At 40.5% G+C, this 16,952-nt stretch overlaps 1 protein-coding gene and 1 gene segment (V, D, J or C); one reads left to right on the top strand and one right to left on the bottom strand.

Moving 5' to 3' along the window:
- LOC117073139 overlaps positions 1-4,874 on the top strand; it is a 103,208-nt gene extending 98,334 nt beyond the window's left edge. Inside the window, 2 exon segments of the C gene segment in view lie at positions 2,331-2,378; positions 4,286-4,874. Coding sequence covers positions 2,331-2,378; positions 4,286-4,428 — 191 coding nt within the window.
- Positions 4,875-12,941: 8,067 nt separating this feature from the next.
- Positions 12,942-16,952, bottom strand: part of STARD3NL (STARD3 N-terminal like) — a 60,360-nt gene continuing 56,349 nt past the window's right edge. For both annotated transcript variants that reach the window (XM_033193697.1, XM_033193696.1), the window contains 2 exons: positions 14,752-14,824; positions 12,942-13,693 (listed from right to left, as the gene is read on the bottom strand). In XM_033193697.1, coding sequence (XP_033049588.1) covers positions 14,769-14,824 — 56 coding nt within the window. In that variant the 3' untranslated portion in view covers positions 12,942-13,693; positions 14,752-14,768. The remainder of the gene's footprint in view (positions 13,694-14,751; positions 14,825-16,952) is intronic.

Raw genomic sequence — 16,952 nt, 5'->3', positions numbered from 1 at the left:
TGTCTGGGTCATCTTTGTATTTTTAGTAGACCCTGGGTTTCACTAAGTTGGCCAGGCTGGTCTCGCACTCCTGACCTCAAGTGATCTGCCCGCCTCAGCCTTCCAAAGTGCTGGGATTACAGATGTGAGTCACTGCGCCCAGTCTAAAAGTAAAATGTCTTTCATGTACTTCTCAAGGCAACTGTGTTAAGGAGAACACGTCTCTTAATGTCATTCTACAGTCGATTTCCATGCTCTTTCTTGGAAGTTTGTTTTTCTGAGAAAAGCTAAAAATATAACATGGAAGTGGTCATATTATATAATCAATGAACTGCTTTTGAAGGAGATCAAACTAATCTGGTCCACATTTGCAACCAACCTTGATTAAGAGAGAGAGAACTCAGGATACACTTAGGGATTTTATTACCGGGAATAGTTACTTTATTCTTTTTACCTCAGTCAATGCATGGAAATAAGTGATAGTCATTTTTATTTATCTTTTAATAAATAAAGTCACCCTAAGGAAAATAAAAAGACACTGAAAACCCATTAAAGTCAGCTCTTAAAGATATTTGGACATGCAGACATGATAACTAACATTTGCATTCGTGAGATTTACCCAAAACCCATACTTCAAGTTCATTTTTTTAGAATACATGAAATAAAGATCTCAGTGAGTGCATAAAATTGCACACCAGAGTCATATCCATATAGATCAGAACACATCTACTAGAAAAATAATAAATCCAAACACCAGTGTGACTCTGTTTTCTTCTGTTTTAAAATACGTTGTCTTTGTATGCATGTTTGCATCTTCCTTTTTAAAAAAAAAAAAATCACAGATAAATTCAAGTCTCACCTCAGATTTTATTCAGAGGACTATCAGTGTGGCTTGGCCCATCTCTTTCTAGTCCCAGAAAGAATTGCACTGAAATGCTGAGCTCCTCTAATAAAAAAGACCGTTTGCTGAGAGTAATTAACATACTGAAAGAGATTTTCTTAGAGTACACAATGGTGACATTATATCGTCTCTTTATAAATCACTTTCTATCTATTTCTGTGGATTTTTTCTACTAACTGCTTTTCAAATGTCCAATTTCTTTTCTTCCCCTACAACTATTGTCTCAATACTGGCTCTGCTGTTCACTGATACAACTCTTGGCAAGTTGCCTGCACTTTTAAAACTGTATTTCCTCATTCAGAACATGGAGCCAGACATAATACAACTCACTTCAGTGTTATTGGGAAATTAAACAAACAAACAAACAAAATGCATAGGAAGCATTTAACATAGTGCCTGAGACAATAACGAGCACTCAGTAGATATTAGCTTTTGGTAACATTGTTGTTGTTATGTCTAGAAACACTATACCTCCAGAAAATTGTGGGTACTTGCTCAAGACGTTGGGGACATGCATGATTTGGAAAGGAATGACTGTTTTTTTCTGCTTAGATGAGAAATTTTTCTAAGCCATACTCCTTCAAACATGTAAGATTCCGTTGTGGATTCTAGGACTGAAAGAATTCTTGGACCGGTGTGGTGTCTTATCCTTGTAATCCCAGCATTTTGGGAGGACAAGGCAGGAAGATTGCTTGATCCCAGGAGTTCAAAACCAGCCTGGGCAACATGGCAAAACCCTGTTTCTACAAAAAGTACATAAATTAGCCGGGTGTGTTGCTGTTTGCCTGTACTCCCAGATACTCAGGAGGCTGAGATGGGAGGATCTCCTGAACATGGGCAGTTTGAGGCTTCAGTGAGCCGTGATGACACCGCACTATACTCCACTGCAGCCTGGGCAACAGTGACACCCTTCCTCAAAACAAACAAACAAACAAACAAACAAAAAACTCAAAACTATTTTTTTTTTTTTTTGCTGATTTCAGGTCAGCAGTGTGTGCTGAAGGCTGTAAAGTAGCCACTTGTTCTGTTTATTTTTCCATTGAACAAGTATTTATGAAAAACATACTTTGTGATCTGTTTTTGATAAATAAAAAGGCACCATGCTAGGAGCTATGAATACAGAAGGAAGACCAAATGTTCTTGGAAATTACACTCCAGTTGTGATAAAAAAGGAAAAAAACTATTCTTCATGAATTTCAACATCTTGATGTGCAAAAATGTAATATTTGAATTAGCTCTACCTAATTACACAGAATCAGACCAATTATTTCTGGGATTGTGGGCTCATATTTTTAATAACTGTCTTCCTGCCTCTCTGTTGACAGATGTTATAAATATTCATTTAATTACACACGGACACAGACACACACACACACACACACACACACACATACCCCTTGACAAATAATGGGCATGAACAATTGACTAGTACTTGCTCTCATTCTTCTAGATGTCACCACAGTGGATCCCAAAGACAATTATTCAGAAGATGCAAATGGTAAGTTTTTGTGTTTTTTATTTCCTCCTGATCATTTTAACCTTTGAACTTCTCTTGTTTCAAAAATCAGAGAAAAGATTTTGCTAGGTTGGATGCTGCAGAATGGACCTAGCGATATTTTAAATTAGTCCCTCATTTTCTAGGAGTTGTATTAACAAAGCAAACTACTGCTTGGGGTATGAGATGACTGTAAATTAGAGTGATACACTTTCGGTTATTTCAAAAATTATTGCAAAAAAACAGACTTTATTCCACCATGTGTCTTTTTTGTTTGTTTGTTTGTATTGAGATGGAGTCTTGCTCTGTTGCCCAGGCTGGAGTGCAGTGGCACGATCTCGGCTCACCATAACCTCTGCCTTCTGGGTTCAAGCAATTCTCCAGCCACGCTTCTCGAGTAGATGGGACTACAGGTGCACACCACCATGCCTGGCTAATTTTTTATTTTTAATAAAGACGGGGTTTCACCATGTTGGCCAGGATGGTCTCGAATTCCTGACCTCGTGATATGCCCCCTCGACCTCCCAAGGTGCTGGGATTACAGGTGTGAGCCACTGTGCCCGGCTTTGTGTCTTTTGTTTTAATGACTGGGGGAAACATGATACCATGTTGCTTCTCGAGTAGTTTTGTTTTAGTCTTTGGTCTTTGCTAGTAGCTAATAACACGAAGTAGTGTTTATCAAGTGCTTTTTACTCAGAAGGGCTTGTTCTGCATTTTCTAGTTTAATCCTCTTAATACTCCTATAAAGTGGTACAATATTTTTTTCTCCCATTTTATAGTCCCTTTACAGTAAATAATTATAAAAATCCCTTATACAAGTCACACAGCTAGGCCTGGAATTTCAAATCAGGACACCAAACCAAGAGTTCATGCAGTTACTAAGTTTTCTGTTCTTTTTCTACAGTAGAGTCAGATAGCAAGAAATTACAAAGCCAGGGACCTGAAACAAAAAGGACATGATGTGGGGATGGGTGGGTGCATGGGCTTTGCAGCGTGGACTTTCTCTCCAGCTCTTTAAATGATTAGGTGTAAGTGACCTACATTTTCTGAGTCACATTTTTCTCATCACCCAACTAAGAATAATTACACCAGATTTACAGTTATTGAAGAGATAAGGACGTGAATGTGAAATGTCTGGCATAGGGTATCTCATTTAGCAGACACAGAATGAGTACTTGTTTCTGGCCTTTTCTCTCTACATATGCACAAAGAATGTGACTAGAAGCATTGGCTCTAGCTCTGCTGAACTTTCTTCTATTTCCAGTACCAAGGGGCTCTGACTTAAGCTGCCACACCAGTCAAGGAGGGGCAGTAATATCTCACTTGACGAAGGGCGGGAGTTATGAACACATCACTTTTCCACACCGAGTACTGATGTTTCTGGAGTTCTGACATCATGAAGACAAAACATGTAAAATGGACATTTCTGCAGGCAGAGACTCAGCCTTGTAGCTCATTGAGTAGCCACTGGTGGTCCACCCCCACTGTCTTTACTTATTCCTTGACAGCACATATATCTTGCAAAACCTCAAATAATATTAAATGCAATCACCCCATAATAGCATAGCCATAATCAGAGACATTTAGGAAAGACAGCTGAGTGTGCCACAACTACCTAACATATCAGCGAATCTGGATTAACCACTTTCTTTGCTTTCCTACAATGCAACCTTACTTTTTAATAGCTTGGAATGTTCTATGTGAATTTAGCAGAGGTTGTTAATCAACTTAAAAGCTGAATTCTGACGTATCTGACTCTTGGTGGTGATGGTAGCAGTAGATGTTTACTTTTAGGTTTTGGTGGTAGTAGAATATCACTTCAACGTAAATCATCAGAAATAAGTATTTGTGAACCCCTCTCCCATTAACATGTCTTATTCTGTAAAAAGAACATGTGACATTTCTCTTAGATGCACTACTGCTGCAGCTCACAAACACCTCTGCATATTACATGTACCTCCTCCTGCTCGTCAAGAGTGAAGTCTATTTTGCCATCATCGCCGTCTGTCTGCTTAGAAGAACGGCTGTCTGCTGCAATGGAGAGAGACCGTAACAGACGGTGGAACAAGGACGCCATCTTTTCCTCATCGGTTATTGTCCCTAGAAGTGTCTTCTGAGGATCTAGTTGGGCTTTCTTTCTGGGTTTGAGCTATTTCATTTCTCATGTGTGTACTATTCTATCATTGTTGTAGAATGGTTTTCAAACCAGTGGGCGCACGGAAAACCTCAGTCTGTGATGACAATGAGGAATAGCCATGGCAGTCTCCAGCACCACTCTCTCCATATTCTCCACAGCTCCTCCAGCCAACCCAAACAGCCACTGCCATGGTGTAGACAGTCCGCGGCTTCTAGCCTTGTCCCTCCCTTAGTGTTCTTTAATCAGATAACTGCCTGGAAGCCTTTCATTTGACACGCCCTGAAGCAGCCTTCTTTGCTAGTTGAATTATGTGGTGTATTTTTCCTAACAGGCAAAATAAATTTAAAACAATGAAAAGTTGACTTTTGTGCATGTATATTTTAATTGGATGATATCGAATTGAAAATCCAAGGTAAGAAACCTCATGGCAATTGGGCTATGGAATTCTGTATTGGTTGTAAGAATGGTCCAACATCCCATTTCTATTTCTTTCCCTGAGATGGTGTCTATGACACCTTCTAAGAGGAATCATAACCAAATGAAGGAGCCCATGTGGCTTCTGTTTTAAAAGTCACCAGAGTCACCAGATTAAGTGGGTTTAGGACATTCCAGTGGCAACAGGACACCATCTCCTGTGAAGCATACCGTGCGAGCTCAGCTCTAGAGTGTTTCGCAGACACCGTGTTTTCTGATCCTCACGATACCCCCAGGAGAGCTGCCCTAACACCAGAGAGGCAGCGTGATGGAGAGGCTCAGCACATGCTCTCTGGTCCCAGGAATCCTGGGTATGGTGTTTAGTACCTGTGTGACCTCAGGTGAGTTCCAGGAACTCTATGTGCCATAATTTCCTCATGTAAAATGAAGTTATAATGCCCTGTTTCCTGTAGTTATGTGGATTAGGTGAGTTAATAGCACCTGGCACATGCAAGCCCTCCACAGTATCGGCGTGCACTGTTGGTAGCTCTACTCTAGAGACAGTAATAAACCAAAAAGTATCTGGCACAGGCCCAATCAACTTAGAAGTTTATTTTGCCTAGATGAAGGGCACACCCAGAAGAAAATAACATGGAATCCCAGAAACTGTCTATGGTCTGTGCCTTTTCTCCAAAGATGAATTTGAGGGCCTCAATATTTAAAAACGAAAAGTGCGCTGGAGGGGAAAGAGGGAGGGTATAACAATCCACATGTTGCAAGAGCAAGGGAGCAGGCAGGGGAACTGCCAATGATGTGTTCATGTTGTGCTCAGTAAATCAGCACTTTACATAAGATATGGTGAACATAGAGTAGCTACCTCTGGAGCTATTTGACCTTTCATCTATAGCTCTCTGTTTAGGCACAAAAGGAAAGAGAGCTTCTCGCATGACCCGGCTTTTGGCTTATTTTTTTCTAAAACATAGCATGGTGAATTGGGGTCCCAAGTATTTATTTTCCTTTCACACAGTAGATTCCATACATATGCAAAAGCACTAACAGTTATCTCTAGTCTTACCTCTCCGCAGAGAGGTTAGGTGGTGCGAATAGGGACTCAGTGAGTGCCTACTATGCACTAGGCATCCAAAAATCCTTGATGAGCCAGTTGAGGTCAGTACAATTAAGGCTCACAGTTTATAGATTAGAAAGATTAAATGATCTACTCAAGGTCACTATTTTTAAAGTAATAGTCATAATTTAAAGCTAGGTCTCTGTGAACCCAGAGCCCATATATTTAGAGACATACACACACACACATATTTATCCAACATCATGTCTTTCCTTTCACCAACTTTCAACTGGGGAAAACAAAAACAAAACATGCATCGTTTCTTTACTAAAGTTATCCTCCCCGGAGACAATGAGAATGTTCTTAAGGAAATAATGGCGCACCTTTGTTTTCTCCTTATCTATACTCCAGGCCACTGGTTTGTCACTAATTTCCTATTTGATTTTTCTCTTTGGGTAAAATTGACCTACTCTGGAATTACCATACTTGCTTCCCTGGCTGTAAAGAGTATGGAAATTCTACCTCTTGAGTGTGTGTCCTAGATCTGCAGCTGCTCTTTTTGGGGGTGCTAATGGACTGTAAGTTTCAGGAACAGCAGGACGGTTCATGGTGCTCTCTGGGTATGTATAGCATTCTGACACCCCAGCTCCTTCCAGAGACTAAAGAGGCCCAGAGCTCTGCAGAATCAGCTTGGAGGAGATTCTGAAACACCCAGGTGCGTTTCTGAGATAGGAGGTAGAAGAAGGTTATGCATTGTTCGTGGTCCAGTACGTTTCCATCACAGCGCAGTTACCACATATAGGGAGGCCACGTGGTGTGGGAGGAACACTAGTCACACTTCACAGCTAGTTAGAGCCCTGGCCACTTGGTCTGGCTCTAAACAGCTGTACCATTTGTTCTTTCTTTTCCTTTTTTGAGATGGAGTCTCATTCAGTTGCCTAGGCTGGAGTGCACTGACGCGATCTTGGCTCACTGCAATCTCCTCCTCCAGGTTCAAGCGATTCTCCTGCCTCAGCTTCCCAAGTAGTTGGGATTACAAGTGCCTGCCACAACACTCAGCTAACCTTAGTCCTGACCTCAGGTGATCCGCCCATCTCAGCCTCCCAAAGTGCTGGGACTACAGATTTGAGCCACCACGCCCAGCCACCATTTGTTCTTAACCATCCCACATTGCCTAAGTTCATCTGTCTTTAGAAGAGTGTGTTTAGATTAAGTAATTTCAGATTTCTACCTAAAGTTGCAAATTCAGTGATTAACACCTTGAAGAAGTAATGATATCAGTCACTCATATAGTGTTCACCATGTACCCAGTACTGGCTTAAGGACATGCTCACTCATTTAATTCTCACAAAAATTCTATATGTACAATTATCTCTGTTCTATGGATGGGGAAACTGAGGCAGAGGGGGCTAAAGAACTTTCCCATAGCCAAACAGCTACTAAGAAACAGGGCTGGAATTTGAACTCAAGCAGCCTGGCTCCAGGAGCTCTGCTCTTACCTTCTATGTTATTTCCTCTTAGATGAAAACAGGTTACTTGTAGTTTCAATTAAAACAGGAAAATGGAAAATGTCCTTCCTTATTAGGCTACGAAGTAGGAAGGAATCTGCCTCTTTGGCTGTTCACATTTCCCCTCCTTGCTCCAATGCTGTTCAGATCATTAGAGGGTTATAAGCCAACCTGTCAATTTGTCAAAGCTGGGAAGACTTTTATATGCTGAGCTCCCATCCATCAAACAGGTCTTCTGTGATTAAAGACCAAAGCGCATGGTTGGACAAAATAAGTACCAGAACAGGCAGCACCCACAGGTGTGCAATGGAAACATTAGGCAAAGTGTTATACAGTTCTACATAAAAATACATATCTCAATAATCACTGCAGAGCTAGCATACTCCATACGCTTGTCAAAGAAAAAAAGAAAAAAAACCCCAATATGGTGACACCTTGTCTTTACTAAAAATACAAAAATTAGCCACTTGTGGTGGCATGTGCCTATAATCCCAGCTACTCGGGAGGTTGAGGCAGGAAAATCATGTGAACCCAGGAGGCGGAGGTTGCAGCGAGCTGAGATCGTGCCACTGCATTCCAGCCTAGGCGACAGAGTGAGACTCTGTCTCAAAAAAGGAAAAAAAAAAAAAAACCCCAATATGGTGACACCTTGTCTTTACTAAAAATACAAAAATTAGCCACTTGTGGTGGCATGTGCCTATAATCCCAGCTACTCGGGAGGTTGAGGCAGGAAAATCATGTGAACCCAGGAGGCGGAGGTTGCAGCGAGCTGAGATCGTGCCACTGCATTCCAGCCTAGGCGACAGAGTGAGACTCTGTCTCAAAAAAGGAAAAAAAAAAAAAAAAATGAAAAAAATATATATATACATACTCCATATATTTCTCAACTATAAAGAAGGAAAACTTCAGTTCAACAGTTCTCAAAATATTTCTAATTATGCATTCTTTCTACTGTTTTGGAATTCTTTCCTCATAGATTTCATTTTTGAAGGTTTTTGGTCTTTCAAGGTCACAATTAATGTTTTCCCCATTATACTAATCAAAGTCCTATATAACTGCCAGTGAGGAATTCTGAGTAATAAGAGATAACCAGAGATACTACACCAATATAATTCAGCCCAACAGCTAGAAACTCAAGATTTTCATTAGCCATGAAAAGTTATTTGAGTAGATGCGTAGCTTGCACCATGATTTGTTAGGTTCTTTTTCATTTGTTGGCTTTTTCTGTTGTGTTTGAGGAATAGTGAGTACCAACCACTTACTGAGCACCAGAAATTTGGCTGGGCAGCTTGCGTCCTCTCTCTCTAATGCTCTCAACTGCATCACCTTACAGCCATTATGTTCCTTTCACTGATAAGAAAACCAGGTCTCAAGGTTAAAAAATATGCCCAATTACCCATTGAGTGAATCCCAGAGTTCACATGATTCCAGGACTGTCTGACTTAAGACCTGCTGCCTTATCCATCCTGCCAGGGGCTCTCCTTTCGGAAGCCTTTATCACAGACCAGCCATCAGGCCTTTGAAAATCCTCTTTTCGTAATTCAAATGCGCAGCCAGGGTGGAGGTCAACAAGTGACTGAAACAGCACCTGAACTCCAGCTCTGCTCCACGCAAGCCGTGAGGAAACATCGCAGAGCCCACTACACACGGGTGGCACACACACCACCTGGAAGGTGTTTTTATCATGGGACCCATCTGTTTCCCAAGGAAACGAAAGGTGTGTACCAAGATTTATGTGCAAGGATGTTCATTCACGATAGTGCTATTTCAAACAGCCCCAAATTAACTCAGATGAACAATCAGAAATTCATAAATAGACCAATATGCATCTTCCAAAAAGTATAGATTCTTTAACCCATTTCTCATTTAGAAAAAAGTGCAACTTGCTGTCTTTACATAAACATGGTTTTGAGGCTGCAGCAAATCTGATTTTCCATGTGAAAATAAAATATAAAAACTGTTCCTGGGCTGGGCGTAGTGGCTCACGCCTGTAATACTAGCATTTTGGGAGGCTGAGGCGAGTGGATTGCCTGAGCTTTAGGAGTTTGAGACCAGCCTGGGCAACACAGTGAAACCCCATCTCTATTAAAATACAAAAAATTAGCCGGGCTTGGTGGTGTGCGCCTGTAATCCCAGCTACTTGGGAGGCTGAGGCAGGAGAATTGCTTGAACCTGGGAGATGCAGGTTGCAGTGAGCCGAGATCGCACCACTGCACTCCAGCCTGGGCGACCCAGCGAGACTCTCTGAAAATCAAAACAAAACAAAAACTGTTCTTGGAGTTATTTCTATACAGAACTTGTCTCTAATCCTAATGTAACATCATATACATTTCTGTTGCGTTAGGATTAGAGATGAGTATTCTTGGGGCAAATAGGAAACAGGTTAAAAACTGGAAAATAAATAGATGTGGTATTGAAAAATAGTATTCATAGCATAATCCTATTAATCCTATTGTGAGATAATACATTTGAACATTTACATGGTTCAAAAACACTCGAATTTTTATTTAGATAAATATGGATGTACATATATAAGTATCCATGTACATGTATATATATTCTCATTTCCCCTTCTTACACAGGGAGTGTACAATATATATTATTCTGCATATCTCTTTTCATTTATAAATCCTAAAGCTCTTTTTATGTCTATATACAGGGGCACTTCACTACAGTTATTTTTCTTTTTTGTTTTTGAGACAGTCTTGCTCTGTCGCCCAGGCTGGACTGCAGTGGCCGATCTCAGCTCACTGCAACCTCCGCCTCCTGGGTTTAAGTGATTCTCCTGCCTCAGCCTCCCAAGTAGCTGGGATTACAGGCTCCCACCACCACGCCCAACTAATTTTTGTGTTTTTAGTAGAGACAGGGTTTCACCAGTTTAGTCAGACTAGTCCTGAACTTTTGACCTCAAGTTATTCACCCACCTCAGCCTTCTAAAGCGCTGGAATTACAAGTGTGAGCCACCGTGCCCGGCTAAATATCGGTATTTTTCACTGGTGAACATACTTTTAATCAGTGCCTTGGTTTAGTTCCAATCTTTTGCTATTATAAAAAATGCTGAAATGAATAATAGTGTTTTATGTCATTTGAACATGTGCACTGGTAATTCTGGTAGATACCGCCAACCTGCCCTCCATAGAAATAGTCCTAAACCCTTCTCCCACAATGTGTGTGAGAGCTGACAGCATACTGCTAAATGTTGGGGTTTTGCTAATTTGACAGGTGAAAATAGTACCACATTGTGGTTTTAATTTTTTCTTACTGTGAGTGAAGATACACATCTTTTTATGTTTAAGGTCTATTTTATATTATTCTGTACCATATTTGTTCATGTCCTTTGATCATTTTTTCTGAGTAGTAATACAAATAGGCATGACACTCATTTATATGTGTGTCTGTGTATTTCTGCAGACAAAGATAAAACAAAATGTTAGATGTATGGTAGGTGGGTGAAAAAATAAGTGATTGTGTGTTTTCTGTTTTCTCCAGTGAATCCTTTTAAACATTTTTATATATTAGAATTAAAACAATGTGTTACCGAACATTGGGAAGGTTTTCCGGTTTGCCCACAATCAGCTTCAGTTTCTGTGAAACATGTTCTTTTGGAAACCAAGTAGAGAATCCTATTTGTAAACAAAGTAAGAACAACCAGACTTAAGAAAGATCAAATTTAATTTAGATCTACTCCTTGATTCTCATGAATTGATTGAATCTCTTTAGGGCTAATACCTGGCCTCTATAGAGAAATCTGGAATGATTTCTGCACTGGGAGAGGAAACTTTCAGATCACTAAGGGCTTTGTGAGGCTGATATCACTAGCCGGGGTACTGGGCAACGTGGCAACGTCTCCTATGGTTTCACACTTCTTAGCGATTTCCTTCCCCAGTGCAAGCTGGGCTGCCCTGAACTTCAGCAGCGTAGAGACAGAACGCAGCGGTGGTGGAGGAGGCAGAGTGGGTGGTGGGAGGGTGCTGATGTGGCTGATGGTGTTTTATTTTCTCAGGCTTCTTTTGTTTATGTGCTCTGTCAAATGTGGTTGATTCATGGAAAATGCTCAAAGTCAAACCGGCCCCTACCGGTTGGGCCTGTGCATGAGGTGGCTAGGGTGTTATAAGACAAAACGAGAACAGTTAAACCACAACCAACTTTGCTCACTTTCAAGAGCCCACAGCTAATGGAAATAGAATATCCAGCTTCACACATACAAGATTGCCATCAAACACACTCTCCACGCTGCGGGTAGGTGGGGCTCCCTGCATTTGATACTCAAGGTTCATTAGCTACTAGGTGAGTTGGGAATCTGATGCCCAGGACTGTTCAGACACTACACCTTCAGTCCACTCCCATGACACTGTTCTGAAAAGCAGAGGACATCTTGCAGCACAGAGATGATCCTAACATTCCATCCAGTATCTGTACCTTCCAGAGGCACCTGATTCAGAGACGCTAATACCTTTGGTTTCATTTCCTCAGTGTAAACAGGGTGACACAACACTCACGAACCTATTAGCACAGGTAGATCACAGATGTGGGCAACAGTGATGTGATTCTTTCTCCACAGGAAACCAGGGATATAGAAGCCCTGAGTTCAACTGTGTAACCAATGTCATAAATGGAATCATATCAAGTCCCTCTACGTCAACCAAAGCAAGGATTACTAGAGGACATTAACGTCAGATAAATAAGTGATAGGGGTCCATCAGAGGATTGCTCAGCAACGTGAGCATGAAGGACAAACGGCTCCACTCCTACTCCACTGAAACATGGCAGAGTGGGTACCCACAGCCCTGGGCTGAATCTATGCAGCCCCAGGGGAATATGTAACTCAATCGTTGGAATAATCACTGTAGGCTCCCACAGTCTGACTTCCTAGCATATTCAAATACTATACCTCATTCCTCTTGGTCTGTGCTTAGAGAGGTGACTTCTGAGCCAGACTTGGCTTCCTTTGAGGACGGGCAACATCCTGCTGGTTCACTCAACATGTCTGGGTGAGAGCTCCTTCTCAGGTGAAGTGAACAACCTGATTGGCAGCTTAAGCATCATCTGTGGGGTTGGTGTATATGCAACTCCAATCCTGAAACAGGAGATTCTCACTCACGTAACACCATTGAGTTCTAAGGTTTTAGTCTCAAGGCCAGACATTGGAGATTTTCTTCACTCCTTCTCCACTATGAGACACTCATCCTGGTTAGACTCCAGCCTCCCAGCAAGCCTCCCCGTTGCACTGTTGAGATCTGATCCACTCTTAGAACAAGCACAGATGGAAGTGACTTGATATGCACAAAATGTCAGTTTCTACCCAAGCCAGCATCATCACCACTACAGGCAATTAGGTTTTTCTTGAATGACACAATGAATGATGAAAGAAAACTAATAGACATCCTGACTTCCCATGAATCATTAAGGGGAATATTCATGTTTGAAAAAATAGCACACAGTATAATTTAGTTCATTTTAATTGAAATTGGCTGAACACAAAGGAAACATGATATGAATGGTTTAAGTCATTTTGTGCATTCAAAATAAGAGTATTTAGAACATTTCAGAACAATCTCTCAGAGAAAAACATGATTTCATGATAAAAATAATACAAATGTCTGGTGACATTTGACATGTATTCACAATCCCTCTTTCTTCCCCTTTTGCAGGTCCAACACTTCAGGCCACATATATAATGCAAAACGAGAAAAAAACTAGCCACATTGACACGTTGGATTTTATTACACTTTTTAAAACTGTACAAAGAGCACATGTGCATGAGTTAAAAAACACAAGGGAAATGTAGGGTGTTAAAAAAGAAATACAAAATAAATCTGAGACATGAAACAAAAAAATTCCATTCTGTGAACTGAAATAAAAAGGTATCTTGCTTACTAAAAAAGTGTTATTTCAATATATTAAGTCTTTTGATTAGGAATACAGCACAAGACTTTCTTCACCTATTCGTTAACACATCAGACTCAGTCTCACTGAGAGAGGATGAATCATGACATTACCTTACCGGCCACAGGCAGGTGACTAAATGTGCATGGATATGGTACAATGTCTGTGAGGTATTACAATAAATAAATCTTTATTAGCTGTTCAATAAAGCCAGCAGTGGACGTCACCATTTCAACTTTATGTCAACAAGGAGACTCGATTGCCGGCCTCTTTTTGCCTCGATGACTTTCTGTGAGGGTTTTTCACACTTAGAAAAAGAGAGAAGACAAAGTATTTGAGAAATAGCATTAAAAGGCAAAATGCCATGGTCAGCTTACATGTACATAAAAGTCTGTGTGCTGAAGAGGGGCTGTGACAGACACATGAAGGACCATGGGTGTGGTCACACTATAATTCATGTTAAAATATTTCAGAAAAGGCTCAACTACCAGCATGCCCACCTTTTTGCTTCGTGTCTACATGACTGTGGTGGAGAGATGCAGCTGAGGTGTGCTGGGGGCTGAGGAGGCAGGCACAGGGGCTCCACGCGACATGACCTTGGCTGCCTCTCCCACCCAGTCACCCTCTGTCCCGGCTTCCCAATGACTCACAATCCGGGAGCTTTTTCCTTCTATTGTTAAACTGTCAGGCAGATTTGCTGCCACTACAATGTACTTCAATTGCCTTCTATTTACGAGGTTGAAATGATTTTATTTGATGACTTAAAGGGATTTAACAATGTGTTCCACTTTAGAGCCCATTAAGCATGACTGCTTTGGATGTACAGCAGCTTTCACCTCAGAGGCTCCAAAATCCTTGAGAAATATCCCAGTGAGGGGCTGCCGTGGACCTGGTACCAGACAGTGTGGGCCTGAGCCCCAGCGCTGCCACGTCTAGCTGTGCAACCTTGGATAAGTGACCCATTCTATGTCTCTGCTGCTTCAAATGTAAAATGGAGGTGATAACAGCACTTGCATCGTACAGGACTGCTGCCCTTTTAACATAGGTTCATACTTATCATTAAAACGACGACATGTGACTGACATGTAGACATTCTGGCTAAGTAAACCAACATAAATTCATCTGCATTCTTTAGAAATTTAGAAATCTGAGGTATTTTTCAAGCCATACAAATGTATACCTATACAAAAAATGTGAAGACATTTGACATTAATAAAATGTGACTGATAAATTCATGCAAGTAAGCCAAATCCGGCTATACTTACACTCTTATTCTTTGAATTCTACTTTGACTCTACTCAAAGGAAATCTCCATACTTAACTACTTTGTTGTTACTACTTTGTTACTTCATTTCAACCACTTACTTGAACAAAAGTAGTACTCATAGTTCTAAAAGTGGTTTCTCGCTGTCCTGTTTTTCTTCAGCTTCTTCAGATCCTACATGGTGGAGAAAGGGAAGAAGAAAAAGTATTTCATTCCATTATAGTAACAAACAATTTTAAATAAATATGTTTTAAAATTATAACACATACACACAAAAATATTAAACATGTTTAATCCTCAAGAGATTTAGGTTAACTGCTATTTGAAAGTTTTAGTTTATTTCTTGTAAGATGAAAACTTTTAAACAATAATCTATCACTTACACTAATCTGTCAAAATGGATTTCACTTATGTACTAAGAATATTCATGCAGACTAATAATTATCAATCACTATTCTTCCTCCACCTCTTTGCTGATGAGCTTGTATATATTTTTTACATGCAAAAATGTTGAGCTTGGTATAAATAATCGAATCTAAGTGTTACTAACAATAGCTGTGGCAGATGAGTGAGAGAGCAGTGAGAGCACTGTAGCAGTGACCACTGTCTGGACCTTCTGGATCAACGTCTCATAAGCTTCAGGATATTCCTAGATTTGACCTGGTCATTCCACTATGGAATTCTTTCCTTAGGATAGACCTATCCCTGAGGAAATAATGCTTATTATTCATTATGTAGATTTCCTCTCTAAAACTTTGAAAAGAAAGCTAAGTGTCTGATAATAGAAGAAAGGTTAATACCACGGTTCCATAAAATATCTTGCATCCACTTAAAATTAGGTTATATAGAATTTATAACATAAAAAAATGCATATGCTGTAAGGTAAAAGCAAATGTATAGCAAATAAAACTTTATATGCCATGAGATCACATCTGATAAAATTAAAAACCAAATATATGTGTGCAAATGAGAAAGAGTAGAAGAAAATAACCATGTAACTTTTATATATTTTTCTGGATATTTCAACATTTCTACAATAAACCTGAATTGTCTTTATTATTTTTATATTATATTTTTAAAAAGCAGAATATGAATAATACAGGCAGCATGGGCACAATGATGTGAGATTAAACACACACAAACACACACACACACACACACCAAGAAGGAAACTAAACTGTCAACACTGATGTTACCAAATAGTTTGAAGGATACGTGATTTCTAATTTTTGTTCTTTCCACTTTTTTAAATGCATGACTTTCATAATCAGGGAAGGGGAATTTAAAAAAGAGGAGGGGGCCCTGAGAGAAGACGAAAGTAGTAGGTGAGAGATGCCACCAATTCACATGTAAATGCCGCAGTCTCTCTCAACTGCACCTGAACCTTGTTAGATAACATACTTTATAAAGGACATTCTTTTTTCCTTAGAAGAATGTCTACCTGAATTATAGCCAAGAACAAATTGGTATAGGGAAAGAACGCCTGATAATCTGAAGAGAACATCTTAACCTCATAAATGTCACATGGTTAGGCTGAATTTGTAGTAAAATGAATAGGTAAAGACTTCATTGTTGAAGGCTTTACTTTCTAGCCTATTAACATGCTGTCTATTGTAGAGACAAGAGGTGGTGTACTGCCTGTCCTCACTGTGGAAGGAGGCTGAGGAAGATGGTCACACCAGATCTTCCTGTTTCCAGACTCACTTCAACCTGCCAGGCCAGCGGCACTGAAACCACAATGAGTTGCCATGTCTTGGAATTGTTTGGGAATCCTAAATAAAGCTAAACCCTTAATTAAAACATAACAATATGTCTTCTTTACATATTTTTAAAGGGACTTCTGGCTACGGCCAAGTGAAGAAGTCAATAAATCCTCTCCCTGAAAAGCACCCCCAAAATGTGGCAAAATGGGCAAAACTAGCCATCTTACCACTGGAGAAATAACCAAAAGCATCCAACAACTGGAGAAATGTTTACGTTTGAAACACTGCAGAATTCAGAGAACAGCAGTCGTGTCTTGCCTGGAGCTGCTCCTGTTCTTCTCCAACCTCCCAATACCCAGCTCAATGGCCATGGAGGTTCTGCCAGGGTGGGGCAGGCCATGGGGACTGGCAGCAAAGCTACTCAGTTGAAGGGAAATCACTTAATTTGGAGTGGGGAGCCATGCTCATGCCCAGTGACACTGACAATGAAGTGACAAATTCAGAGGCAGGTGAAAAGAAAGGACCAACTCCTCTGGGAGCCTGAGTTGTGGTCACCACTGGGACAAGCATATGCCCCGCTGGGGTTGTCTCCGTGCACA

Source organism: Trachypithecus francoisi, unplaced genomic scaffold (assembly GCF_009764315.1).
Source record: "Trachypithecus francoisi isolate TF-2019V2 unplaced genomic scaffold, Tfra_2.0 Lachesis_group4, whole genome shotgun sequence".
Taxonomy (NCBI): Eukaryota; Metazoa; Chordata; class Mammalia; order Primates; family Cercopithecidae; genus Trachypithecus; species Trachypithecus francoisi.
This window is presented reverse-complemented; position numbering and strand designations above follow the sequence as displayed.